The 14,910-nt window shown below is 59.1% G+C and overlaps 1 protein-coding gene across 2 annotated transcripts; it reads left to right on the top strand.

Annotated features, from left to right (window-relative positions):
• Window positions 1-6,676: 6,676 nt before the first annotated feature.
• TAMALIN (trafficking regulator and scaffold protein tamalin) lies at window positions 6,677-14,601 on the top strand. 2 transcript variants are annotated; one of them, XM_003126148.5, is made up of 8 exons: window positions 6,677-6,993; window positions 9,071-9,120; window positions 10,734-10,788; window positions 10,893-10,995; window positions 12,427-12,520; window positions 12,642-12,708; window positions 12,919-12,985; window positions 13,383-14,601. In XM_003126148.5, exons 1-8 carry the CDS (start codon window positions 6,742-6,744, stop codon window positions 13,874-13,876), a joined length of 1,182 nt encoding a protein of 393 aa, XP_003126196.3. In that variant the 5' UTR covers window positions 6,677-6,741; the 3' UTR covers window positions 13,877-14,601. The 2 variants fall into 2 exon arrangements, with proteins under 2 accessions (XP_003126196.3, XP_084811849.1); XM_084955723.1 differs by lacking the exon at window positions 12,919-12,985 and having other exon boundaries at window positions 13,383-13,542.
• The last annotated feature ends 309 nt before the right edge of the window (window positions 14,602-14,910 follow it).

Here is a 14,910-nt window from a genome sequence, read left to right on the forward strand (position 1 = left end):
TGGTTCAGAGCATATAGTCTTCCATTTAAGTTCCCTTAAAATACTTTAAGGCAGCTGATAGGTTATCATGGGCTAGAGAAATCTACCTCTAGAAGTTGGCTTTAAGTTTGGCACATATCCCAGTAGCCAAGACGAGCTGTTAATCCAGTTGTCCTTGCACCCTGGCCGTCATTCTCTTATAGATAAAAGAGAACAGCAGGAGCCCGGGTACCTTGCTGAAGCAGCAAGGTATTCTTGTGGCTGCTGCATCTCTTTGTCGGAAGGAAAGGTGAAGTGACTTGAAGTAGATCTCAACCCAGTTCAAAAGCCAATCTGCCAGGCATGGGCCCCAAATTCACTAGGCTGTAGACTGCAAGTTCAGCTTTACCATTTTGAACATCAGAAAGGCAGCCATTGGAGTTCCCTGGTGGCCTAGCGGTTAAGGATTCAGTGTTGTCACTGCTTTGGCTCGGGTTCGATCCCTGGCCTGGAGACTTCCACATGCCACACACAGGTGCAGCCAAAAGAAAAAGGAAAAGGCAACCTATTCTGGAACCTCTTCCTTGTCCTTGAAGGTGACCAACATTTCACCTTTGTAAGGCCCACCACACAGGAGACCAGAATTCACCTGGGAATGGTCCTCGAAGGTCAAGGCTAGGGGACGACAGGATAGAAAGGTTTAAGGAACAGTGGGATGGACTGGGCTCTACATAGATTATGATTAAGTGAGTATTTGTTGAGCCACCACAGTGTGTGAAGCAGTAGGCAGAATATAGAGATGTACAATCCGTGGCCCCTGCCCTTCGAGACAGAGAGAGAATTTGTACAGAGAATATTAGGGCAGATTCTAGCAAGTCCCATTAGAGAGCCTTACATAAAGCCTCAAAGAAGCACAGATGAGGTGCCTGAGGAAAGCAAGCCCTCTAGGGGCGCCCTGCCTGGGGGATGGACTAGTTAATAGATAAATACAATGGAGTGAGATTAAGTGCTGTGATAGGGATAGACACAGAACGCTCTGAAAACACAGGACAGACCGGAAGATGCAATAGAGATAACATGTCTTCTATTTTGAGGTAGGCACTGGCCTGCTCACTGGAGGTGGGGTGGCAGGCATCAATCAAAAAGAATGTGTCCGGGAGTTCCCGTCCTGGCTCGGTGGTTAACGAATCCGACTAGGAACCATGAGGTTGAGGGTTCAGTCCCTGGCCTTGCTCAGTGGGTTAAGGATCCGGCGTTGCCGTGAGCTGTGGTGTAGGTTGCAGACATGGCTCGGATCCCGAGTTGCTGTGGCTCTGATGTAGGCCAGCGGCTACCACTCCAATTGGACCCCTAGCCTGGGAACCTCCACATGCTGCGGAAGCAGCCCTAGAAAAGACAAAAAAAAAAAAAAAAAAAAAAGAATGTATCAGCATTTGAGAACCACAGATGTTCAGGGAGTTCCCTAGTGCCTCAGTGGATTAAGGATCTGACATTAGCACTGCTGTGGCTCAGGTTGCTGCTGTGGCATGGGTTCGATCCCCGGCCCAGGAACTTACACATGCCACAGGCATGGCCAAAATACAAAACAAAACAAGCCATCACGTGCCAAGAAGTCAAAAGACTGCAATCTGAGGGCCACCAAGGCCATCACTTCCCTGGTGACAGCTACCTCAGATTGTTAATCTCAGTCTGAGCCTCGACCTCCAAATTTTTCTCAACAGCATGCTTATGTGGAGTTGTCGCCTCAGCGAACACCCCTTTGTCAGTCCTGATGTAGGGAATAGGCCATCGATGGGTTCTCAGCAGGGAGTGATGGGATCTGTGTTGGGGGGAAGAACACAGACCTAACTTGAGGAGACCTTTGCAGAGATGGTGGGGCAGGAAAAGCTGGAGGAAAGAGAGACAACGGGCAGGGGGTAGGACCGCGCACAGGTCTGGGGCGTGGTCAGCTCTGAGCAGTGACTTCCATTTGGAGTGAAGGGGAGAGTCTTAGCCTGGTGTACAATGCTGTCCCCTGGGGGAAGGAACCCGAACAGTTGTGTTTGCCAAGAGGGAGGAGATGTGGGGAGTCTGGGGCCCTAAAAGCCGTCATTTTCTGTCCTAGCTATCTGTATCAGTCTGAAATGAGGCGGGGTAAGAAAGTACGTTCTTTGTCCTTGGAGTGGTACGTGGATACTGTAGGAAAACCACAGAGCTGACCCTTCCTGCCTTTGCCAGTCTAACCTGCTCAAGCGCGGATACCAGGCCATCCAGAGGCCACCCATATCCAACACAGATAACCGCCACATTGGCCCTCCTCCGACTCCCAGACCCCCGAGAATTTGGGGCTGTGATGGGTATCCACTGCTGGGCTCCCCTGGGCCCCTGGGCCACACACACACTATCTTGTGGAAACTGTTGGGCAACAGTAGCCATTAAGAGAGACAACCACTCCCTGCCCCGTCAGCTGCCCGCCAGCTGCCAGGCCTCCCTCAGCGACTCACAAGTGGGGCCCAGCCCCTCATTCCTGCCCAGAGAGCCAGCTGAGTCCCAGGCCCTCGCCTTCCCACCTCCCACTCAGAAGCAGTGGCAGTACCCAGGGGAGCCCCAGCAAGGCCAGTCAGCTCCCTGGTCCCAGATGAAACAGTTCTGCTAGAGCTCAGACAAGGACTCGACGCCAGAGGGGCCTGGGCTTCTGGAGCTCTTGTCCCAAACACCTCGACCTCCTGATGGAAGCCTAGAGGTTGAACAGGTAGGCAAGGACAGGACTCAGGAGACCACTGACTGTTAGGATATCTGGGCAAGGGCTTGTCACAAAGAAAAGGGGTCTTGGAGTCCCGATTGTGGCGTAGTGGAAACGAATCCGACTAGTATCCATGAGGATGCGGGTTCAATCCCTGGCCTTGCTCAGTGGGTTGGTTGGGGATCTGGTGCTAAGCTGTGTTGTAGGTCACAGGTCCAACTCAGAGCTGGCATTGCTGTGGCTGTGACCAAGGCCAGCAGCTACAGCTCCGATATGACCCCTAGCCTGGGAACTTCCATATGCTACAGGTGTGGCCCTAAAAAGCAAAAAAAGAAAAGGGGTCTTACCTAGGCCTTGTCCCTTAGCCAAGCCCCCGCTGTCTGTGCCCCCACCACAGACCAAGCCCTGCCTACCCTGAGAGCTAGGAGCCAGGGCAGCTGGAGCCAAAGGAAGCCAAGCCTGGGGAGCTCATTCTGAAAGCCTGGGACTTGCTCAGGAATAAGGTACAGATTGAGTGCAGATGTCTGAGGAGCCAGAGTGATGGGGCTTTTGCAAGGAGGCTTCCGGAGGGAGAAGAACAGAGGGGGAGGTCTGTGGCTGCGGGCAGCACGCAGCACGCAGCACGCAGCAGCATCTTACCCCCGCTCATCCCAGCCTTAAGGAGCAGCAGAAGATGGGATGAGGAGAGCAGATGCTAGGCAAGAGACTCAGGCTCAGGAGGAAGTCGTGGAGGGTTGGAAAAGGCAAAGCTTCAAGAGCCTCGTGTACTGCCTGGCGCGTGCAGGTTCCTGCTAGGCGGAAGCCCGCCAGCTGTCTTCCCTCTCCCGGAGGAGTTTCACCTGCAGCAGGGCAGCACCGGCTTAGGTCCAAAACACAACTTCCTAACAGGTGTGAAAACTCCAAAACTCGGTGACTGAGGTGGAGCATGATGTCTCAGCTGGACGCACACCCTCCTGGGTGGGAGAGGAGGGGTCCTTAAACCTGGCTGGGATTCCAGGTGGAGTTTCCTACCAGCCAGCCAGCCCTTCAGAGTCAGATTTGAAGATTTGCCAAGAGATTCATGGCCACCAGAGGGCACCAGCACTCCACAGTGTGGCATTCTGGGCTCCCCCATCACCTTCCTGGAGAAACTGAGGAGGTGGGGAGGAGGAAGCAGGCACAGACAGATCTCTGCGCTCTCAGGAGAGCTACCAGCAGCTGAATTAAATAGTCTCCAGGGAGTTCCCATTGTGGCTCAGTGGGCTAAGAACCTGTCATAGTGTCCATGAGGCTATGGGTTTGATCCCTGGTCTCGCTCAGTGGGTTAAGGATCTGGCATTGCTGTGAACTGCGGTGTGGGTCACAGACGTGACTCAGATCCCGAGTTGCCATGGCTGTGGTGTAGGCCGGTCGCTGTAGCTCCAACTCGACCCCTAGTCTGGGAACCTCCATATTCCTTAGGTGCGGCCCTAAAAAGCAAAAATAAAGAAGTCGTCTCCAGAGTCAGGACAGCTGGGTTCTAGTGGGTTCTAGTGCCTGATCTGTCACCATCTTCCCCTCCCTGGCTGGCCTCAGTTCACCTCCTTCGTTGATGAGGGCTTGGGCCACCTGGCATCCTTTCTGGACCCCAAGGCCATTTCTGGCCCTGAAGTTCTGGGATTTGAGGAAGTCACGCAATGAGCCTGACGGAAGTTGCATCTCCTGGGCCTGCCTTTACTCTGGGGTTCTCTAGGGACCCCTGCCTGGCAGGAAGAGGAACCATGTGTGCCCTTTCTGGTGCTGTTCTCTCACTTGGAGGTGGGGAGGCCGACTGGCCTGGCTACTGAGAGGAGGTCTCCGTCTCCACGTCACCCTGAAGGAGGAAGGTCTCAGCAGGGCTGGCAGACACAGGTGCGGTGACACTCATGACACCTCCAGGTTTCAGGCAAAGAAGTGTCCCTTGGGTAACCCCCGGGATAGGTGGGGTGGCCGTATGGAAGAGACATAAGATGCCATTTTGAGGGAACCTTCCCGGTTAAGCCTGGGAGTGAAGAAAATAGAAACCATCGCCTCTCCTGCCTTTGCTCGCCTCCCCATCCCCACCCCCACCACAGACGCCGTCTGTCAGGAGCAGGCAGCAGACGGTCCAGGGGTCCATCTGTGCTAATGCTTCACAATAGAGTCCCGTGTTTCCCCACCAACACCCCCTCTGCCCCTCCACTGATGGCCACTTGACGGTGCCAAGGGGGAAGGTGGGAGGAGGGAGAGGAAGGCACTAAGAGAGCCAGCACTTGGCTCCTGGCAGTCCCCAATCCGCCCCCTGCCCCCCACCCAACAAGCATCCTGCCATCTGGACTTGTGTAATCACTGCGGGGTGGAGAAGCACCCCCTCCCACCCACACCTCCTGTAGGGGCTGGGGCTCCAGGGGCCTGGGGGCGGGGAAGAGACAGACAGGGCCCAAGGAGACAGAGACAGACCCCATGGACTGAGAGAGAGAGGCGACAGAAAGCCTTTCCTGGCCTCCCCAGGTTGATGGGCCTCTAGCCCCTCTGCACTCTGCACGCCATGCCTCTAACACAGCACAGGCCCCTGTACCACTCCCTACCTGCCCAAGAGCCTCTCTAACCCACTGCGCACCTGGCCCGGAGCAGGGCTTCAGCAGAGGATGGAGAAGGGCAGAAGACAGCATCGCATAGTGGTTAGATGGCAGGCTCTGCAACCAGGCTGCTCAGGTTTGAGTCGGCTTTGCCTCAGAGTGGCCTAGAGCAAATTCCTTTACCTCTCGGAGCCTCAGTTGCCTCTAGTGCAAGGGATGAAAACAGTACCTATTTCAAAGAGTTGTCATGAAGACCGAATGCATTCATTAACGTGTGCAAAAGACACGCAGAAGAGTGTGCACAGCCCATGGTAAATGCTCAATAAATGTCAGCTATAAAGGAGTAACACAGCTTTGGGAACTCTGGAGGAGGGGACAGATGAGGACAGTGCATTGCTGGCTTCCGTTTAATGGCAAACCTCAGGATGTGGAGCCCCCAGCTTGTGATGCTGACGCTCTGTGGTGGCTGGCCACTCTTCAGACGCCAGGTCTGGCCTTCCACTTCCTCCTCTCATTTCTTATTTGGGTACCACTGACGACAGAGACTTCGGCTGGGCCATTCCTACCCCCCCCCACACACACACCCCATGGCCTGGAAGCCACTGGCAACACAACCCCACAGGGAGCTGGTATGGTCCTCTAGAAAGGTCAGGGAATGGCTGAGCACCATCCCCCAACCCCGAGCACCTGCTCAGCACGGTCACATCCCCTGCCATGAGTTGGTCCCACAGCAAAGATCTCTCTGCTGGGAAAAGGCGATCTGAGCTCCAACCTCAAGAGCTGTTTGTCCAGGAGGGACCCCCTCTTAACCCTCTGAGTGGACAGGCCAGAATTAAGTCTACAAATTTCTGGGTTTCCACTTCTTCCCTTTCCCCTTGACTTGGGAAGGGGAGGCAGCCGCTTTCAACTCTTCTGGGACCGATGCATAAAGGGGAAATCCTGGGCCCTTTCACTCATTGCGGCGTCTGCATGGTCACGGTCACGTCAGGGCCTTTACCCCTCACCCTGCCTCCTTCTCTTTGCCTTAAGTCTCCTGCAGCCCCGGATCTCCTAGAATCTTACTCTGGGCCTCCAAACCGCCTCAAAAGGACTCCTTAATGTCGCTCCACCGCCAGACTCCTCGGATCTCCAAAGCCCTAAAATTTCAAATCTGGTGCACAAGGCCCTTCGCAGGCCCCTCCCCACTCCTCAGGTATCACGGAGATGCCCTGCCCCCTATCCCCTCCGCGGGTAGCTCTTCCCCCTGTTGAGCGCTCGGGTCCCCAAGAGTTTCCCCAGCATCGGCAGGCCTCCGGAGCGGGGGCGGGGCTCCCGGGCAGCGGCCCCTCGGTGGGCGGAGCCGGTCGCGCTGGGGGCGTGGCCCCGCGAGGCCGCTCCTCCCCCGCCCCTCAGCCCGCCCGGCTCTCCGAACCTATAAAGGGAGGCGACCCACCACCCTCCCAGCTGGCATCTCCGAGCCGTCGCCAGCCCCACCGCGCACACCGAGGGGCACCGGGCGCCGGAGCCATGACCCTCCGCCGACTCAGGAAGCTGCAGCAGAAAGAGGAGGCGACGGCCGCCCCGGACCCAGCTGCCCGGGCTCCCGACTCGGAAGCTGCGCCCGCTGCTCCGACCCCGACCCCGGCCTCAGGCCCCCCTGCCGCAGCCGCCAGCCCTGGGACCCCTGGGGACGAGCTGTACGCGGCGCTGGAGGACTATCACCCGGCCGAGCTGTACCGCGCGCTCGCCGTGTCCGGGGGCACCCTGCCCCGCCGAAAGGTGCGTACCCCCCAACTCCCACGGCCCCCCAGCCCTCGGCGCCATCCGATGTCCCTTCCTCAGGGTCCGCGTAACCCGCAACAGCCCCCATCCGTGCCTGCCGATCCCTATGCACTTCTAGGGTCCCCGAGTGCCTCTCCATTCCTCACCAGCCCGCTGACCCCCACGACACGTTCAGATCCTGCTGGGTCCCCTCGGCCCTCTGCCCAGAAGGCGCAAGCTCCTCCACCCGCGGCCCCGGCCCCCCGCCGCCCCCGAGCTGGGCGGCTCTCCACTCCCAACGCGCCGCCGCCCCGGTCGCCCCTCTCCTTCCTGCCGCCTCCCCAGATCCCCTTCTCCTTCAGCACCCCCAGCCCCACCTCCCCAAGTCCGGTGTCTCGAGGCCCCCAGGACCCCTTGTCTGGGCTTCTTCAGTGGGAGTGGGGAGGCCTCGGGCTGGGGTCCCGCCTCTCGCCCAGACAAGTTGAGGGTCCGCCGGCCCCGGGTGGGGAGGAGGGCGGCGGACGCGCCGCGTGCCTTCTCTCCGGGGAAGTGAGAGCGGCGCCGCCAACTCCGAGAGCTCACCCTTCCGAAGGGACGCCCGGATTCCTGGGCTCGGGGCCTGCCCTGCGTCTGAGTGCGGGGCGTGAGGCCACCGCTCCCTGGACGTCAGCCGCCGCGACCGGACGCGGTGGGAGGGGAAGCCGGGCGCCCGCGGGGCAGGAAGGATGCGGGCCGCGCCCGCCCTCTGAGTGGCCCCCGCCGGCGGGCTCTTTCCTTTGGCCTGAGGGGGACCCGAGCGCTCTGAAAGGAGAACTCAAGACCCGGGTTCAGGAGAGGGGGCTGGTGGCCTTTCCCCTCTCAGCTCCCCCCACCCTTTCCCCTGGCTCCCCCCACCCCCAACACAATGAGCAGCTTGTTGAGAATTTGCATTTTATGAAAATCGGGTGGAAAACAAAGGGGTCTCTCTATGTTGCCCAGTCCTTCCCCCCCTGGCCCCTTTGGGAATTGTCCCCACCCCTGAGGCCCATCTTTGGTTCCCAAGAAAGAGGGTTTCCTTCTCTTTCCTCCTTGGGGCAGCCTGAGGGGAGGTTTAACAAGGACACTGACCAGGAAGGCCTTGGGCTGTTTGGGGCACACAGAACAACGATGGACCTGGGCCTGGACTTTTTCCCAGGAATAATAATTTAGGGAGAGAGACTAGTTTTTCAGGGACCCAAAAGAAGTAGGGACCTTCCGCTCTGTCATCCCCCACACCAAAAACAAAACAAAGCAGAAAAACCAAAAAACACCCAAACTCCCAATCTCTCTCCTTGAGAATAGTGAGACTTAAGGACAAGTTTGAGATCTAAGTGGGGTTTTTTTGTCCCAGAAAACAACAAAATATATGGCAAAATTGAAAGGCCCGGGTGGAGCTAAACACAGCTGCCACTTGCAGCTGTATCCAGAGCTGGTCCCTGAAAAGGTCTGTACTTTGGGGTCCCTCTGTCCCCTGCCTTTCCATGCTCAGGCTGAAACTGTCAGCCAGCCCTCCACACCTGGCCTCTGACCCCAGCTCTCCCAAGCCACGCTCTGCAGCTGATAAATTAGGAGGAGAGACCCATGTGGTCCTGGGGGCTCTGGAGTATCTAGACAGGCAAGCCCAGGGGCCTCCTGCCCCTCTCTGAATAACACCTGAGACGAACCCTTGCTTCAGCTGGTAGGGTCTAGGGCTCCTGAGCCCCTGTAGATACACGCCCTGGGGGTGGAGTCTCTCCTATCTAGATTAATGACCCCCCCACACACCAGACTGGGAACCAGCACAGGGCTTCATGCACCCAGCACCCATGAGGGCTGTTGTGTCTCCACAGTCCTGGTTATGGGGGTGGGTAAAGCTTGGGGAGAAAGTTATGGGGATACTGACAGTGGCACTCTGCAGGTAGCTACACCAGCAGGAGAGCAGATGTGGAGCTGGGGCCGGGTAGACGGGCAACAGGGACTGGGATGCTGGGTCTGAGGCCAGAGCCCAGGCGAGGAGCTCCCCAAAGGCGGGCTCTCAGCATCTGCTTCAAGACGGCTCCCTCTCACCTGCTCCTTCCTGATTCTCCTTCCCACCCAGGGCTCCGGATTCCGCTGGAAGAGTCTCAGCCAGAGTCCTGAACAGCAGCGGTGAGTCACCGTTACCCCAGCCCCTAGACGGGTCCAAAAGGGTGAGGTGCTGGGGTGGGGGCAGCACGACACAGCATCTCAGGCCAGCCAGGGGGGAGTCACGCTCCTGCCCTTTCAGCACGGCTCCCTCACTGAGAATGGGGGGCAGGTGGGGGTGTGGGCTGTGTCAGGGGGGTGGCAAAGGAAGGAGGTAGGCACTTTTGAGTCATCAGGTGCTCCTCAAGCCGCCCCCAGTCCCTGCCAGGTCCCCCTCCCTGGAGAGAGCTGCTCTGGGGGGGGGGGAAGCAGGAGAGGTCTTTGGGGCTCAACCGAGCCCTCCCAGCCCCAGCAAACCTCGAGGGCCCAAACCATGTTCCAGCTGCTCAAGTGGAGCGGCCCCTGCCTCCAGAATTTCAGTCCTCTGCTGGTCCCATCCTGGGGCAGGGGTGCCTCTTAGGAAGGCTTTGAGATGAGGGCAGAAGGAGGTGCTGACTCTGGCCCCACTCTGCCCATGTCCCATCTTGATTCAGGCCTGGCTTCTTCCAGAATGGATCAGCAGACTATGGCCTGCTGGCCAGGTTGGCCTGACTGAGCCTTGAACTAAGAGTCCTTTTTATATTTCTAAAGGGCTCTAAAAACAAAAACAAAGAACCATGTAGGACAGAGGCTGTCCACTATTTTAGGTCTCAAAAAGAAAGGCTAAAATGTTTTCTGTCTGACCCTTTGCAGAAAAAGGTTGCCAGTCCTTCTAGAAACCCAGAGAGCCCTGGAGTAGATACAGCAGTCACCCTGCTCCCCACCCCAACACACACAGAGGGGGAAAAGCCTGCATTCAAAGCAGGGAGGAGCTCAGGCTGGGGTTGGGAGTTGCTGCTCTGCTCTTGGGCGGGAGGGTATGCGGGGCAGGTTTGGGCCCTGAGAGGCCTGGGTCTCCAGGGCCTTTCTGAGGCCACGAGGCGGCTCGAAGGGGCCTTAACTCTGCCTCTGGCAGGCCGGGAAGGAAGGGGATGGGGGTGGGCAGAGGAAACTCTGGGCTCCCCCAGCAGGCGAGGATCTGGAGCAACTCCAGACCATTGTGTCCAGTGGGCAGGCCGTCAGTGCGGGAAGGGGCGGCCTCGAGGCTCCCCTCCCCCCTCCCGAGCCCTCACATCTGGTGGGCTGGCCCCACCGCAGCTGGGAGGAGCAGCTGTGGTCTGGGCCCGAGCCTCGTGACCGGCCTCTGGGGGTGGGGCCAGCCCTCTCCCCAAGGCTCCGGAGCCGCCAAGGAGCAGAGGACGCCCTAGGCTGGGGCCGAAGTGGGGGCCTCAGCTAGCCAGCAAGTGGTATTCTGGGGCTCACTGGAAAGCTGGGCGTGTGGCCCAAAAACTCAGCTAGCCCCCCGGGCCCCGGGGGCCAGGCATTCCTGTGCCTCCCTCTCCAGAGGCTGGATTGATTCTGTGTGGCTCCCTGAAGCTACCTACGGTCAGCTACACATGGGGAAGGACGTGCCGGCAACCTGTGACCCGTGTGACATGTCTCTGGGACAGTGAGCCCGGCCCAGATGTTCCGGAGCAGACCCCAGCATCAGTGGGGGCCACGCTCTGGGACCACCCAGCTCCTTTTAATCCTGACAGTCTTTCCTGTGTCTCCTGCAGGAAGGTTCTGACTCTGGAGAAGGAGGAGAACCAGACCTTTGGCTTTGAGATCCAGGTGGGAGAAGCGGGGTGCTGAGGAGGGGAGGCGCGGGGAGGCCAGTCTGCGGGATGGGTGGATCCTGTCCCAGCCTTGGGCTGAGGGCCCCCTGTGTGTTACAGACTTACGGCCTCCACCACCGCGAGGAGCAGCGTGTGGAGATGGTGACCTTTGTCTGCCGGGTTCATGAGTCCAGTCCTGCCCAGCTGGCTGGGCTCACACCAGGTGAGGCCCGAGCCCAGGACGCAGGGCTCTGGGAGGGCGGTGTGACCCTACTCCCAAGCGGAGGGGGCAAGAAATCTCATCCGAGGAGTTCCCCTTGTGGTGCAGCTGAAACGCATCCAACTAGTATCCATGAGGATACGGTTCGATCCCCGGCCTCACTCAGTGGGTTGAGGATCCAGCGTTGCCGTGAGCTGTGGTGTAGGTCGCAGACACGGCTCGGATCCCATGTTGCTGTGGCTGTGGTGTAGGATGGCGGCTACAACTCCGATTTGACCCCTAGGCTGGGAACCTCCATAAGCTGTGGGTGAGGCCCTAAAAAGAAAAAAAAAAAAAAAAAAAAGAAATCTCTTCTGAAACCACTCCCCCTTTCCTCCTCCTCTTTTGAGAAGACCAGAAAGAAAGAATGGATTGGATCCAGGCAAATGTGCCATTTACTGCGTGATCTTTAGCAGTCCCATCTGCAGACTGGGGGCAGTGACCTGTCCTCACCTCGGTGTAGTGAGGGGATTCCCTGGGCACAGAACCGAGCCCTGGTAAAGGCACATGCTGCTGCTGTCCTGCCTCCTCCTGGCCATCTGGCCATCTGGCCATCAGGCATGGACAGGAGTTGGGGAAGGAACAACATTCCATTAGAGCCGCTTAATACTGGGGATCAGGGCCTTACTTGGCCCCAACCTGGCCCAATACTTCCTCTAGCAAGGAAATGGTGCCTCCAGTAAGAGACCCTTGGGACTGGCCAGATCTAGAGTCCCAAGTCCCAGGAAGGGGCAGCCTGAGACCACAAGAACTGACCTCCTGTCACCATTCTCTTCCCTAAGCCCTCACCTCCTGGCCCGTTGCTCAGCAGCCCCAGGGAGCTAGAGGGGTTCATTGCAATTTTGCAAAGGAGTTTCAGCTCCACTCTCCCTTCTAATCTCAAGGGTAGCCATAGCAGGGATCCCCACCGCTTTTCCGGATGGGAGATGAGCCCTCAGAAATGGTGGCCAGCCCTGCCTGAGCTCAGGAGGCTCCACGGTGGCCCAGGGCATCAGAGGCTGAGGCCACTTATGCCTGGGGCCAGTGTTAGTTCCCAGCTGGTTGCTACTCACCCAGCCCCCTTCCTGTCTGCTGGGTCTCATGACAGCCTGTGGGCTGAACCAAAATAACCAGCTCTGGGGGCAGCCCAGGCTTGAGGGGAGGGCTCAGCCCTTGAAGACGGCGCTTCCTGAGGGTGAGGTGGGGCGGATGGGTGGGGGGGGAGGTGTCCGAGGCCCTGGCCCCTGTGCTGGGGTGTTGGGCCTGGACCAGATCTCCTCAGAACCATGAGTGGGGGTAGGGAGTACAGGCAAATTCTATGGGGTTATTACCCCTAACCTTTCTGGAGAAGGTAAGGGGCTGAGATTCTCCCACGTGCCCCACGGAGCAGATGCCAAGCCCCTCTCTGCCTGGCAGGGGACACCATTGCCAGTGTCAATGGGCTGAATGTGGAAGGCATCCGGCATCGAGAGATTGTTGACATCATCAAGGCGTCTGGCAACGTTCTCAGGTAAGTCCAGGTGCCTCGGTCCCTGGCAGGGGAGGGGGGGACAGGGGACCTGAGCTCAGCCTCCCTCAGAGTTTCCCCACCCCCTGGGCTCACTCAGCCTTCGATTCCCCAACCTCCTCAGACTGGAAACTCTGTACGGGACATCAATTCGGAAGGCAGAGCTGGAAGCTCGTCTGCAGTACCTAAAGGTAAGGCAGCCCAGAGACTTGCTGCCGCCACCACCTCCTCTTCCCAAGCCCCTGCCCCTGCAGGCCCGGGTCTCTTTTAGTTTATCTTCCTGGACCTCCTTTTAACCTAAAGGTTTCTTCTGTGTACTCCCTGATCCCTCAGTCTGCAGCCACCTCCCCCCCTAGTTGCTTGCTAGCTCCTGACAGCGAGGCGGGGGGTGTCTCTTGCAGCAAACCCTGTATGAGAAGTGGGGAGAATACAGGTCCCTAATGGTGCAGGAGCAGCGCCTGGTGCACGGTGAGTAGAGGAGGGCTGTGCCCGGTCACTGGCACCCCTACCATACCGTCTTCCCTGCTTCCCGCTCCAAAGTTAAAGAAAGCTGCTACTACCGGTGCAGCGCTGTAACATTTTTAGGTAATCCTTATACCTGTGCTCTGAGGAAAGTGCTAGATCCCGCCATCTCCATTTTACAGATGGGAACACCGAGGCTCAAAGAGCTTGTTTCAGACCCCTTGGCGGCTCTTGTGTCATCAGTGGGCCTCATAAAGCTCTGAGTGTCAAAGATCCGCTTGAGGGAGGTGGGGGCTCAAGGTTGTGCCCCGCCCACGGGCCACGCAGACGGTCAGGAAGGAAGGAGCCAAGGTCTCCTGCCCTCGCCCTCTGACGGTCCTCCCTCGTGTCCTCCGCCCCGCAGGCCTCGTGGTGAAGGATCCGAGCATCTACGACACGCTGGAGTCGGTGCGCTCCTGCCTGTACGGCGCCGGCCTGCTCCCGGGCTCGCTGCCCTTCGGGCCCCTGCTGGCCGCGCCCGGGGGTCCCCGCGGGGCCGCGCGGCGGGCCGGGGGCGACGCGGACGACGCCGTCTACCACACGTGCTTCTTCGGGGGCGCCGAGCCGCCCGCGCCGCCACCGCCGCCCCCCGCGCGCGCGCCCGGCCCGGGCCCCGCCGCCGTCTCGGCCCCGGGGTCCCGGGCGCTGCTGAGCCGCAGCGCCAGCGTGCGGTGCGCGGGCCCGGGGGGCGGCGGCGGGGGCGGGGGCGCGCCGGGCGCGCTCTGGACTGAGGCCCGCGAGCAGGCCCTGTGCGGCCCGGGCCTGCGCAAGACCAAGTACCGCAGCTTCCGCCGGCGGCTGCTCAAGTTCATCCCCGGACTCAACCGCTCCCTGGAGGAGGAGGAGAGCCAGCTGTAGGGGCGGGGGCGGGTGGGGGAAGGTATTTATTTATTTATTCGTTTCAGCCAGTGCAGAAAGGGGACAGGGGCGGCCGCCCGGCCGAGGGGACCCCAGGAGCCCAGAGCAGCGGGAGAGGGTCCTAGCCAGCCAGCCAGCCCAGCTAGCCTTGCTCGGTTCGTCGTTTGTCTCTGCGGAGTGGTGAACCCGGGTCCAGACCCCTCTCCTCCCCCTCCCCAAAGCCGGAGTGGGAGGTGGGCCCGGGAGAACCAGGCAAGCTCGGGGTTGGGAGAGGTTCGGGGGCCAAAGATGCGGCGTGCCATCCTACATCTGGGTCAGTAGTGCCTTGTGGGGTGTCGAGGAGAACCCCTCCTCCGGGTGGGGGGGTCCCTGTCCCACGAAGCCCTCTCCTCAGCTTTACTCTCCTCCCACCCTTGGCCTTGGGGACAAACGTGGTCGTTCCCCCACCCTCCACATACGTATGCGGATCCAGTTAACCAGCGGCCCGCCTCAGGGGCCCAAGGTGCTGGTCCCCCTCTCTCTCCCGACCTTGACCCCTAAGGCCTTGGCTCCTCCCAGGGGCGTGTAACTAAGCGGGGTCCTGTCGGGCAGGGGTCCTGGGTTCTCGGCCTGTCGGGGGACAGGAGTGGGCACGTCCGGGTCGGGTGGGGGCAGCACAGACTGTTCCACCGTTTTGCATATTGTTGCTTCTGAACCACAAACTATAAAATTGACGGTTTTTTGCATCTGTGTCAGCGTGGTGACTGCCTGAGGGGGAGGATTGGGTTCGGGCAAGCTCTGACTCCACCGTACACCCGCCCCCCAACACACACACACACACACACACACTATTTTACATCTTATCTGCTTGGAGCCTGCAGCCGGGGAAATAGACTGGAGGATTTGAACTTACATGTATGGGCCTGAACTAAAGGCCCCACATCACTTTAGAACTCGGGCTTCTGGTTTAATGCATCTTAAACCTTCCACCCCTGGAGTTCCTGTCATGGCTCTGTGGAAATGAATCTGACTAGTATCCATGAGGATGAAGGTTT

Source organism: Sus scrofa, chromosome 5, assembly GCF_054392235.1.
Source record: "Sus scrofa isolate SSC_HxYL_T2T_F1_AM1 chromosome 5, Sscrofa_HxYL_maternal_Yorkshire_Landrace_v2.0, whole genome shotgun sequence".
Lineage (NCBI taxonomy): Eukaryota > Metazoa > Chordata > Mammalia > Artiodactyla > Suidae > Sus > Sus scrofa.